The 10,174-nt window shown below is 37.7% G+C and overlaps 3 protein-coding genes across 5 annotated transcripts in view; 1 reads left to right on the top strand and 2 right to left on the bottom strand.

Moving 5' to 3' along the window:
• Nucleotides 1–189: 189 nt before the first annotated feature.
• On the bottom strand, nucleotides 190–3,847 carry LOC109536461 (probable tubulin polyglutamylase ttll-15). Of its 3 annotated transcripts, none has more exons than XR_002171836.2 (7): nucleotides 3,633–3,846; nucleotides 1,961–2,225; nucleotides 1,476–1,911; nucleotides 1,080–1,337; nucleotides 825–1,032; nucleotides 506–719; nucleotides 190–453 (listed from the first exon to the last, which is right to left on the bottom strand). XR_002171836.2 is itself a non-coding variant. In XM_019902690.2 (7 exons), the coding sequence occupies exons 1-7, from the start codon at nucleotides 3,696–3,698 to the stop codon at nucleotides 346–348; spliced, it is 1,554 nt and encodes a 517-aa protein (XP_019758249.2). In that variant the 5' UTR covers nucleotides 3,699–3,847; the 3' UTR covers nucleotides 190–345. The 3 variants fall into 3 exon arrangements, 2 of the variants coding, with proteins under 2 accessions (XP_019758249.2, XP_019758248.2); XM_019902690.2 differs by having other exon boundaries at nucleotides 820–1,026; nucleotides 3,633–3,847; XM_019902689.2 differs by having other exon boundaries at nucleotides 820–1,032; nucleotides 3,633–3,845.
• A 725-nt stretch (nucleotides 3,848–4,572) lies between these two features.
• LOC109536462 (C-type lectin domain family 18 member A) lies at nucleotides 4,573–5,825 on the bottom strand. Its single transcript, XM_019902691.1, has 5 exons — nucleotides 5,699–5,825; nucleotides 5,435–5,503; nucleotides 5,281–5,349; nucleotides 5,031–5,213; nucleotides 4,573–4,944 (listed from the first exon to the last, which is right to left on the bottom strand). Exons 1-5 carry the CDS (start codon nucleotides 5,772–5,774, stop codon nucleotides 4,676–4,678), a joined length of 666 nt encoding a protein of 221 aa, XP_019758250.1. The 5' UTR covers nucleotides 5,775–5,825; the 3' UTR covers nucleotides 4,573–4,675.
• A 3,359-nt stretch (nucleotides 5,826–9,184) lies between these two features.
• LOC109536335 (RNA-binding protein Pasilla) overlaps nucleotides 9,185–10,174 on the top strand; it is a 38,755-nt gene continuing 37,765 nt past the window's right edge. The window contains exon 1 of the mRNA XM_019902510.2: nucleotides 9,185–9,320. The gene's annotated coding sequence lies outside the window, so the exon portion shown is untranslated. The remainder of the gene's footprint in view (nucleotides 9,321–10,174) is intronic.

Below are 10,174 nucleotides of genomic sequence, written 5' to 3'. Positions count from 1 at the left end.
CTGAATCGAGTTTTCAATTCTCTATCCAACGATGCCAAAACGAATTCTGTGGCTCGAATGGTTCTTGAGAAACTTCGAAAAAAGGCCATTTAGTTATCTCTGGATTGATGTAAAAACGAGCGTTCTTGCTCATTTTGCTTCCGGGAAGCATGCAAAACGGGACGGAAAACATGAAATTTTGCAATAATCTTGCGTATAACAGAAAACTGTATTTTTTCTACATCCCCCCCCCCCTGACTTTAAAGCTGGATCCGCCCATGTATACATTCCATCTAAGGACGCCCCCTTCACATTCCATCTAAGAAATCTACTCCCTCATCCTTTCGGCAAAAGATTTCAATAAAATCAACACCAAGTGCTGTCCAAAAGGCATTTTCCTTTAAACCAACTGTAGTGAAGTTGATTTTCCGCCGAGTAACTGTCCTCTACCGCTTTTAGTGCCTCGTCCCTTATCTAAAGACATGGATTTAAGCCTACAGGAAAATTAATCGTGTCTTCGGCTTACCTCAACAGGGGGAAATATTCTTTTGCAGTCGCCGCGGTGCAAATGCTCTTTAAAAGCCTCGATCAAATAGCGCTTAGTTTCCGGCGATAGGCAAGGCTTGCAAAGCTGGCAGTCGGGAGATACGCAACTGCTCCTACACAATGGACTGTTGCATTTTTCTGGATATGTAGCCAGTTGTTTCTCGGAAACTATCATCAGTTCTTCCTCTTTGGACCTAGAAAAGGGCATTGAAAATCGCGCATTTTTCAGGATGGAATCAATTTGTTCGGGAACATATTTTTGCAATAGTTTCTCCTAGGTGTGGTACTTATTACCTTACTTCGAGAGTGTTCTTGTGAATCCGTTGTCCTACTCCGACCAATCCAAGAACGTTATACAGCAACTGCTGATAGAGGAGTCGATTTGGTGGGAAATGCGAGGATGATAAATTGGGGCTCATGTTGGCTTCCAATAGGTAAATGTTCAGTTCTTCATCGATTACGAAGTCGAACCTCATCATTTCGAAGAAGTTTCTTTTGTGCCTGAACCTGAAATTAATGCGGTTTATGTACGGAAAACTGAAATTATTTCATACCTTTTAAGAACGTAGGCAATTAGAGGCTCTTTGGCTATTAAAACCGTTCGAATAGAGTCTTCAATTTGCGTCCAGATCACACTCGGGTCCCTGCCTTGACTCCTTAGGTAGGCATTCAGACTTTCCCGCATTCCAAACCCTAATTGGTTGTAGTAATAGTCTACAGCTGGCACCTCCCATATGGGTAAATAATCGTCTCCTACCACGTACTTATCCAGATTTGCTGGATCGAATGGGTAATATTTTGTCGGGCAAAATCTAAGGCAAAAATTTGGGATTATATCAAGACCGGAAGGTTTTCGCGGCTGGTTAAAACATCGGTTGAAATATTTTCCGGGCTTAAATCTGCGAAAAAGTCCAGAAATCGTTTCAACCGTTTAACATTATGTTCGCTACCGTAGCAAGGCTTCACCATTGTAAATATACACCCTGAGAGGATCGATTGATGTAACAACGGTGTAGATCCCAATATCAAACTTGTGTCCGCTGAGCAACAGGGGCTTATCCACAAACTCCTGGACAAAGCTCCCGCTCTTGTCCAGATCGATGTTCGACAGCTGTTCTATCTTGATGTTCCTATGGTCGTTGTTCTTTTGCACAAACGTTTTATTCGGATTCATTTTCGCAAACTGCAGCAACTTCTCTTTGTCTTGCGGAAGCTTGAAGGCGGGCGGGATGTAGCGTAGACCGCTGGTAGCCAAATCCACTTTATTGGTTATGTAGCCGCATCCAGGAAAGTGATTGACCTTTTGATGGGGCTTCAGATGACTTAGCTGTGCTTGAAGGGCCCGAAATGGGTAGTCGTGGGCCCATAGGAGGTCCCAATCGCCCCCTGAAAAACCCACAACATTTTTTTGCCTGACAAAAACGCTTAGGTGTACCTGGGTTTTGGGTTTTTTGGTACCCCAGCCGCTCCAACACCGTGTAAACCTCCTTCAGATGGCCCCCTTCGGAGTTTTTTCCATAAACCCAGAACGTTTTGGAGGACTCTTCAGCTACATCCACGGGCTTGTTAAAGCATTGTCTGCATTCATCTGCCGCAATGAACAGGATGGTTAACATAGAAACGCCCCCAAAAAGCAACGAAAGGCCCCAGTAGGTGCTGAAAAGACGCTCTACAAAGGGACTCCATTCAACATGGGTTCTCTGAAAATAAGATATGCCCTAGTTTGTCGGAAAAAGCTTCTAAAAGTATCGAAAATGTTGGAAATATGCTGAAAGTGATAGTTTCGAGACAGAATCTGTCAAATACACGTCAACTCGGATGTCATTCTAGCGAAAAAGTCAGTTTCAAAGTTGGGATGACGCGGACCGTTTGCGCTTCGCTCCGTCAAGACTTTGAAAAATTCCGGGTTTTACGCCGTTTTGTGAGCTAAAGTGTACATTTTCTCAAAGACAAAGTTCCACTTCATCGTTTTGTGGTATTTTCCCGGCCGAAAGTGCGATTTATCGGAATTGAACGGGTTTTAATGAATTGAGAACTTTTGACGTTTGCCGTCAAACATCGCTGCCATCAAGTCTACATGCGCCTACTAGGTAGCGGTCAGGCCAGAGTTCCGAGCACTTGGACTTGGAGATTTTTCTACCTAAGGCGAGTATTTGATCGACTTTTATATGGGCGCCATGCGCTGAAAATGTTTTCATATTTTAGCGCCAAATTATCCTTAATCCCAACGTATGTAACTAGGAAAAAAATGAAAATGTTCTCAAAATGTCTTAAATTTTACATCATTTTCAGCTCACGTCGAACTCATTGAAAAACATAACAGAAGTTTCAGATCAGGATTCAGGTCATTCTTATTGGCCCAAACACTTTATAAATGCATATTTAAAAATGTCCAAATCGGACCAATATTTACACTTACGCAGACAATCTCCACATGCAAAACAGCTGTTTTTCCAAAAGAAAATCGACCTTAAATTCACAAAGAACACATTGATAACATTTGTCTTGAAAAATCGTCTTTTCGGCTTTCAAACTCTTATGACGTTCAAGATTCCCACCTGATTTCAAGTTTGCAAAATACGATTTTTAGACCAAACCACTCGTTTTAGAACGAATTTTCAATGGTCCAAATCGGGGCCGTATTAAGAGAGTTACTAATTCATTCATTACTTCATTCATTCATACTGAAGAATCTGATGCCCCATATAATTATAATAATCGCAAAATGTTCACAATATGCGTGTCAATCGCGTTAGTGTTTGCCATCATCGTACAAAGTATTTATTTTCTTCAATTATACATTAAATTAGAGAAAAATATCGACATATTCATCGACATCGGTCATGAGGCTCTCGATCCGCCCTAACACAACCAACAACAACCATAAATGAACGTTTCATTCGCACTATTTGCTCGAAAATAAACGTTCCAAGGCTCAAATTGATCCAGATTTAAATTAGCCTCTTGTCTGGAGTGAAACGCAGCAAGCAGCAACACCAAACAACCTCTTTAATTGAACCGTTTGGCGGCTTTAGCATATTCTTGACCCAGACTCTTCACCTACTTTTCCCTCTAAGTGCATACCCAGATTTTGCCCCCATTTTTACCTTAGGTTCAGCCTCCCCTTCGCAATCAGTCTCTTTAGCGCTGCTTTCATGACTCTGTTCACTCATTTTCTTCGCACTCTCACCCAAATATCCTCAATCCACTGACATTGGAACCGAAACATGTGGTACTTCACACTGATGGTACTTACTTATTATACATAACGGTACCATCCGCAATGTGAAGGTGAGTGTGTGCGCGCATGAGTTGCAGATACAAATGAGATGAATGAATTCATGTTCTTTTGTTACCGCAGAAATGTTTTTTCTTTGGCGAATTTGCGCGCTTCTTGCGCTCATCGAGTGTTTATCGTTTTATTTCGTAAAACTTCATTTCTACAGGCTTTATTTAGCTAGTTTATTGACAATTTTCCCTAAAGAGTTTTTGTCGGCCACACGGCTAAAGTGTTTGCGTAGCAAATATGGAAGTTCAAAAGCCACGAATTTATCATTGTTTGTTCTTTAGCATGTCCCATGCTTCGGTTAGTCATTGTGGGCAAATAAAATGAATGTGAGTCCCCTTCGCGGGGAATTTCAGGCAGATGATATAAATTGTCGCAAAAGTGATTTTATGAGACAGTTTACAACAGCAGCAATGGAGCTAAGCGCGAAAATAACCAAAGTTAGTGCGTTCTTCGTGTTTCTGGTCATTCTTTCACTTGTCCATGGTGGTTCCTGCCAAGTAGTTACTGATTCTAAGGCAAGCAGTGGATTTTTATCCAGAAAAAGCGCCTACGCTCCTATCGATCCTGTTGGACTTATTGATCGTCGCCCTAAATTGCCGCTATGGGCAAAATCTGGTTTGGGAAACATCGTGAAAAACGCCCAACGAAGGAAAAAGTCCCTCCATACTTGGTAGAATACTGGCATTGTTTCTAGTGCAGCGATTGAACACTGATTTTTTACTAGGATATGGATATATGTGTAAATAAATACAGCTTAGTTGATTTTTTCGGCATTGTTCATGTATATATTTTCATTAGCAAGTTGCACACTTAACCAGTCAATATATTATCTATATAAATGTTGACTGCAGCTGTAGGAAGTTAGTTAGAACAACAACGCGATTGGCAGGCAAACCGTTGTTTGGTCTGACAATCATAATCGTTCCAACCGAAAGAGTTTTTCTGAGTTGCGTTAAATTTATATAAACCATATTGCAATAGCAAACAGTTCTGAGATTTACCCACGTTGTTTGGCTGGTCTTTTTGAAAGTGTGTATAAACTACGGGCTTTCCAGTTGGATCCCAAATAAATTCGCTGGAACATTCCGGACATCTGATGCCTCCCAGCCAAACTGTTCTCTGTTCATGAGCTGCAAGAGGAACGATTGTTGATAATAGAAAATACATTTGGTTGGTGTATTTATCCAATTATTTACGCAATAGAATGGTAACAAACCTGCCAGGCCTCTGCCAACTCCAAAGGATTTCCAAGTCTTTACTAAAGCTCTTTCCTCTTTTGGTGACATCACGGTCGCTAGTTCCATTCCAATTCTTTGGCACAAAGTAGATGCTGCGGCGTGCTTTACGAGCTGTTTCCCGATAATATACGTCTTTGATTCGGCACAGCATCGCGAATTCGCTACAGCAACAAAGGGTGAAAAAATAGCATTTAATTTTAATATCCGAAGACACTTTGCGTCACTTACCTGTCGCCTTGGAACTTGCGCTATCCGATAGAACTTCCGAAGTAGAATCGTAGTCTTCTGAATCGTCTTCTAAAATTTAAAAAAATTACAAGCTACATTCGAATAAAGATACAAGCGATAAATCTCCATAAGTATCCATATAACATGCACTAACCTTCCGCTACTGGATCTATAATTTCATCCTCCGTCTCTCCATAAACATTTTTGCCGTCTAAGCCATATTCTAAAATTATCAAGTGATACACATGGGACTCAAAACAATTTAACAAAAGGCCAAAAATAAATTGTGTAAAAAAGGTACAATAAAACCATTTTTTTGGCTTTGGAACTGGTGAGTTTTTCGGGTTCTTCAGCTGAAAACCCGAAAAAGTTAACAGTTTCAAGTCACCAATTTTTGTCAATGTATGTTTGTTCTTACCTGTGTAATTTGCAAAAGCAACGGACGAATTGACTAAATACAATGTAAAAGAGAATAAAGCAATTTTTAGAAACATCTTGAATGCTGCTCTGTTCAGATTCAATAGTGCCCTAAGATGAGAACCTTCTTATATAGATATTTGCAGCAATATAATTAACAAACTAAAAAACCAGTTTGAAAAGGTTTATCAGTTTTGAGACATACATTCGTTATTTATTTTCTTACCTTTGCATTAGTGTAGCGGAATTGTAACTCGCATTTACAATTTCGCTTGTTTAACGGGATATTGTGCTCCAAAACTGTTTTAATACTCTACTGATTGAATGGATTAATCACACATACATTACGAACAAGCAAAAGTTATTTGAAAGAAAGATTATAAACAATTTAAAGTAATTTTTATGCGTTTCCAATTTTTCCGTGCTTAACTTTACGCTGTAAAATATTCTTACAACTAGCTTTTGCTTATTCTTTCCGGTTTACGCTACTGTTGATGAATTGCTTTTGGGAGGAAAACTCTTTAAAAAACATTCAATTTCACACAATTAAGACGTTTTTGGGCAAAATGTTCTCCACTAATTGAGATATTGTCTACTCCATTATTTTAACATTATAGTTATATTCTTTTTATACAAATTTCAATCTTTATCTGTGTTTTAATCTACGGCCAGTTGTTATTTCGCATTGGCCACTTTTCCGATTTTTGCATATTTTAAAACAAGTTCCGTACATTTGACCATTCTGATATATTAGTTTGTTTAAATATACAGCTATATGGTATTGATTAGTTTGCGTGTCATCAAACTCTCATTCAAATTTATGCTAATTTCGAGTACTTTGTTCAGCACTTACGCAGAAAAAGGTTTCAATAGTACACGTGCTTGATAAATTAACAGGAACTCCACATTTTAAAGCTATGTTTTGCTTGCAAAGCCGAAATATTTAGGAAAAATGTACGTTCAATGCCGGACCAAGGAAATGCAGTTAAAAGTTTTAAGAGCGCTTGGAGAATCTGGAACAATCTCAGGCGCCTACAAATAGCAATTTGATTTCTTTACTACTCTTGCCTCTTTCGCGAATGCGACAATTCATTTTAATAATGTCTTTGCATATACCAAATGTTTAATTAATTAATTGTTGATGATTTCATAGATTTAAATAGATCGTGCTCAAAATGGTGGAGTAACTTTTTCTGAACGTTTAGGAGTCGATAAAAGGATTAAACAGAATAATCACCATATTTTTTGCTGATTTCCAAAGATGGTAAAGGTGCAAAAGTCTTGATGGACGAAATATACGTAAAATTCATCATACTGAAATTTTCTCCATTTTCAACCCCAATCTTTTGCCGATTGTCCAAATAAAAAAATCGATTTTTTATGAAAGTGTAATTTTATGAAAATACCTCTGATGCATTTGGACCTGTAATCTCTTCAGTTGATGATGGCAAACTTCGGATTGCGGTTCTTCAGGGATTATTTACGTTCTAAAGCCGCACGAACGAAAGTGCTCAAAATACCTGCATACTGATTTCTGATGAATTCTTATTTATCTCGGTTCGATGGCTTATTTTTTTCAAGAAATCGATGTAAGAAGGGCATAAATATACATTTATAAAGAGTTTCGGTCAATAATAAGGAAGCAATCCTCGGTTAAAGATCGTAAACGCTCAAAAAGCGCTTACAATGTGCCGAAAATGTCTATTATTTCGGATCTGAAACTTCTATTATGTTTTTCAATGAGTTCGATGCATTCCTCGTTCCCGTGAGCTGAAAATGATGCAAAATTTAGAACATTTTAAGAAAATTTAAACTTTTTCAAAAAATTGAATTGTGTGAACACCTGAAAATTCATTCTGTTACCCCGGCCTATAAGCTTTTATTAAGCTTCGTTTATAATTAGGCAAATGTTGTGAAAAACGGTGCACATTTAGAAGGAAATCATGGTCTATTAACAATCACTGCATGGCATAAAAACTGGTGCTGATAAAGCCAAATCATCATTCTAAATATCTCACTTAATAGTAGCCGTACCAATCAGCGGGGAACTAATCAATTTGGCAGACAAACATCATTATGCAGGGGCAACATTACGAACGAATAATGTTCGCTTAAGCTATTAAGGATTAAGGCCATTTGTATCCCTATATGGGATTAAATGACTCTTTTTCATAGTAGTAGAGAGATTTGGGCAAATTTTATTATTATTAACACCAAAACAAGACAAATTGGTTATCAGTTTTTCTTGGCAGTTTCGCCATCATATAAATATTTCTACATAATGGTGCAACGAAGCCCTTGAAGATTTTTCGCTTATTAATTATGTGGTAATTAACATAATTTGCGATCAATATTATGTAAATTCCGAAATAAATCTATGGATTCCATCATATTTGTGCATATGAAACTACGTTTTATTTGTTATTGTTCTACTTGACCATGAATCAGGAATATGTATGTTCGTAATAATTCTTCCGCTCAAGGTTTCCAGCAGCAAATCAATTAATTTATTAACGGCAATTGAAATTTGGTTAGTTTAATGTAGTTTTCTCCAGGGTGATTGTTTCCACTTACGTTTCATCAAGTAATATTGAAAAATGTGGAAATCTTGATAGTAGTTGCAAAACGTTGACATTCTATGGAATCCATAAACCTTCGGTTTTTCGATTCCAAAGGTTAAGATAATTCATATAAATTTCGTAATTCTTTATGGGAATTTTAGCCTTCATGGGTTTTTAGGTCATTGCCTCTGTGTTACTCAGGTGGAGTGTTCTAAAACGGTTCAATTATTATAAACATCATACTCAACCCACACAGAGAAGCTGGCTAATAATTTTTCCTTTGCGGAATAGATGGATTAAAGTATTTTCATTAAAGATGAGAAGAAAATGCCCTTAAGAACACCATTTGGGGAATGATGAAGGAGTGGTTATAAATACCAAAATTCGATGTCGCTTTCACATGATTGATGGCCGTTATATTACACTTTCCATATATTTCAAATGAGGTAAAGCATATTGAGGAGCTGCTTAAGGCGGAAAGAATCCATTGAGCTGAGAAATTTTTATGTTTTATTGAACATTTCATTAAGGGTGGAGGCCGATTTTTTCCAAAAATATCAAACCGTTGCGGCGAATTTTACATCATTTCCATCTTAAGAGAACGAGGAATGCAAAGAACTTATTTGAAAACCCATCAGAAACTCTAGAAGCGAAATAATCGATATTTTTGGCACATTTACGCTGTTTTTGAGCCATCACGTCACATGCTCTTTCAATGGCAAAAAAGTTATGAAACTCTAAAAGGACTAAAGTGTTTTTGGCGTAATCAAAATTGCATCTTTCCAGTTTTTCGTTAGTCTAGTGGAAATCTGTTGATTTCCTCTTAAACTTTTTGATTCGTTCACATTTTGACTGGTTCTGCTTGTTTTTCATTGTCAAGATTCCATCAGAGGTGGCCGTACTGCTTGAAACGCTGACAATGTGTTGTCAGTATAAATATTCAAATTTCTGTTTGTCAGTCATCAACGTTTTTGTCATCTCTACCATTCCAAAATTCCGCGTGTTTATGTTATTTTCATTCGAGTGCTCGTCCGACATTCTAAATTTGCCGTAGTTCAGTTGGTGAGTTATGCATTTTCACATTTTATGTGCTTGTTTTTTTTTTATTTGCTCCAATGACAGCGGGGACTTTTCTATCGAAAATGTACTTGAATTTATAGTCCTTGAGCAGGAGCAGCCGATTTCTGCATTTTTTGACTGAAGGCCATACGGGAAATCGATTGGGTTTTTAAATCATTAATTGGTCGTGTCATCAAGTCCGGGTTGATAATGTAATTTGCAGGTGTTTCACTTGCTATAGTTTTTTCTACAGACTGGAAAACCAGCGCCCTTTGAAGAAAGGCGCCTTAGTCGCGTGATCTTCCTTCCAAAAGCCAATAAAATACCCTATTTTAAAGTCCCGCGTTCTTCATTACTCATTATTCTTATATAGAAATGTAATGCGTATTTCAAAAATTTGTCGCCAATTTTTGAGGCGAAATTGTGTCGCTGAAATCTTCGAGCGCTGACGAGGCGAATGGGTCGCATAATATAAGAGGGTATGATTGCCACCCCATTTTACAACCCTTAATAGCGGTACTGAGTTGTCAGTTTTTAACTGGTTTGCTAGTTACTCTGCAATCAATCGTGAAAATTATTTCTTTATTTTTAGTTCCTTTTGATAGTTCCTCCGATCAATCGGCGCCTTTCCGTTATTATTTATTAGGCATGTGTTAGATTTCCTCTTATTAGTCAAAATGCATTTTAACATCCAAACAAAACGACCAAAATGCCACCAATTAATGAACACAAACACACATCAAATAAGAACATTATCTTAATGTTCTTATTTGATTAGTTTAAATTTGTGGACACCCTGTATAAAATGGTAAGTTTATTATCATTGGGATATAAAATATGATTTCTTGTTACACTAC

Source organism: Dendroctonus ponderosae, unplaced genomic scaffold, assembly GCF_020466585.1.
Source record: "Dendroctonus ponderosae isolate FM_Combo_2020 unplaced genomic scaffold, Dpon_F_20191213v2 Dpon_F_20191213_6, whole genome shotgun sequence".
In the NCBI taxonomy this organism is placed as follows: Eukaryota; Metazoa; Arthropoda; class Insecta; order Coleoptera; family Curculionidae; genus Dendroctonus; species Dendroctonus ponderosae.
This window is presented reverse-complemented; position numbering and strand designations above follow the sequence as displayed.

Excerpts from the sequence above, each read along its gene's own strand:
- LOC109536461 (XM_019902689.2), bottom strand. The coding sequence starts at position 3,698 with ATGAGTGAACAGAGTCATGAAAGCAGCGCTAAAGAGACTGATTGCGAA. Across the intron at positions 1,033-1,079 it reads ATTGCCTACGTTCTTAAAAG|GTTCAGGCACAAAAGAAACT; the intron begins GTATGAAATAAT and ends CATTAATTTCAG. Across the intron at positions 720-819 it reads AAGAACACTCTCGAAGTAAG|GTCCAAAGAGGAAGAACTGA; the intron begins GTAATAAGTACC and ends GCCCTTTTCTAG.
- LOC109536462 (XM_019902691.1), bottom strand. The coding sequence starts at position 5,774 with ATGTTTCTAAAAATTGCTTTATTCTCTTTTACATTGTATTTAGTCAAT. Across the intron at positions 5,504-5,698 it reads TGCTTTTGCAAATTACACAG|AATATGGCTTAGACGGCAAA; the intron begins GTAAGAACAAAC and ends TGATAATTTTAG. Across the intron at positions 5,350-5,434 it reads TATAGATCCAGTAGCGGAAG|AAGACGATTCAGAAGACTAC; the intron begins GTTAGTGCATGT and ends TTTAAATTTTAG.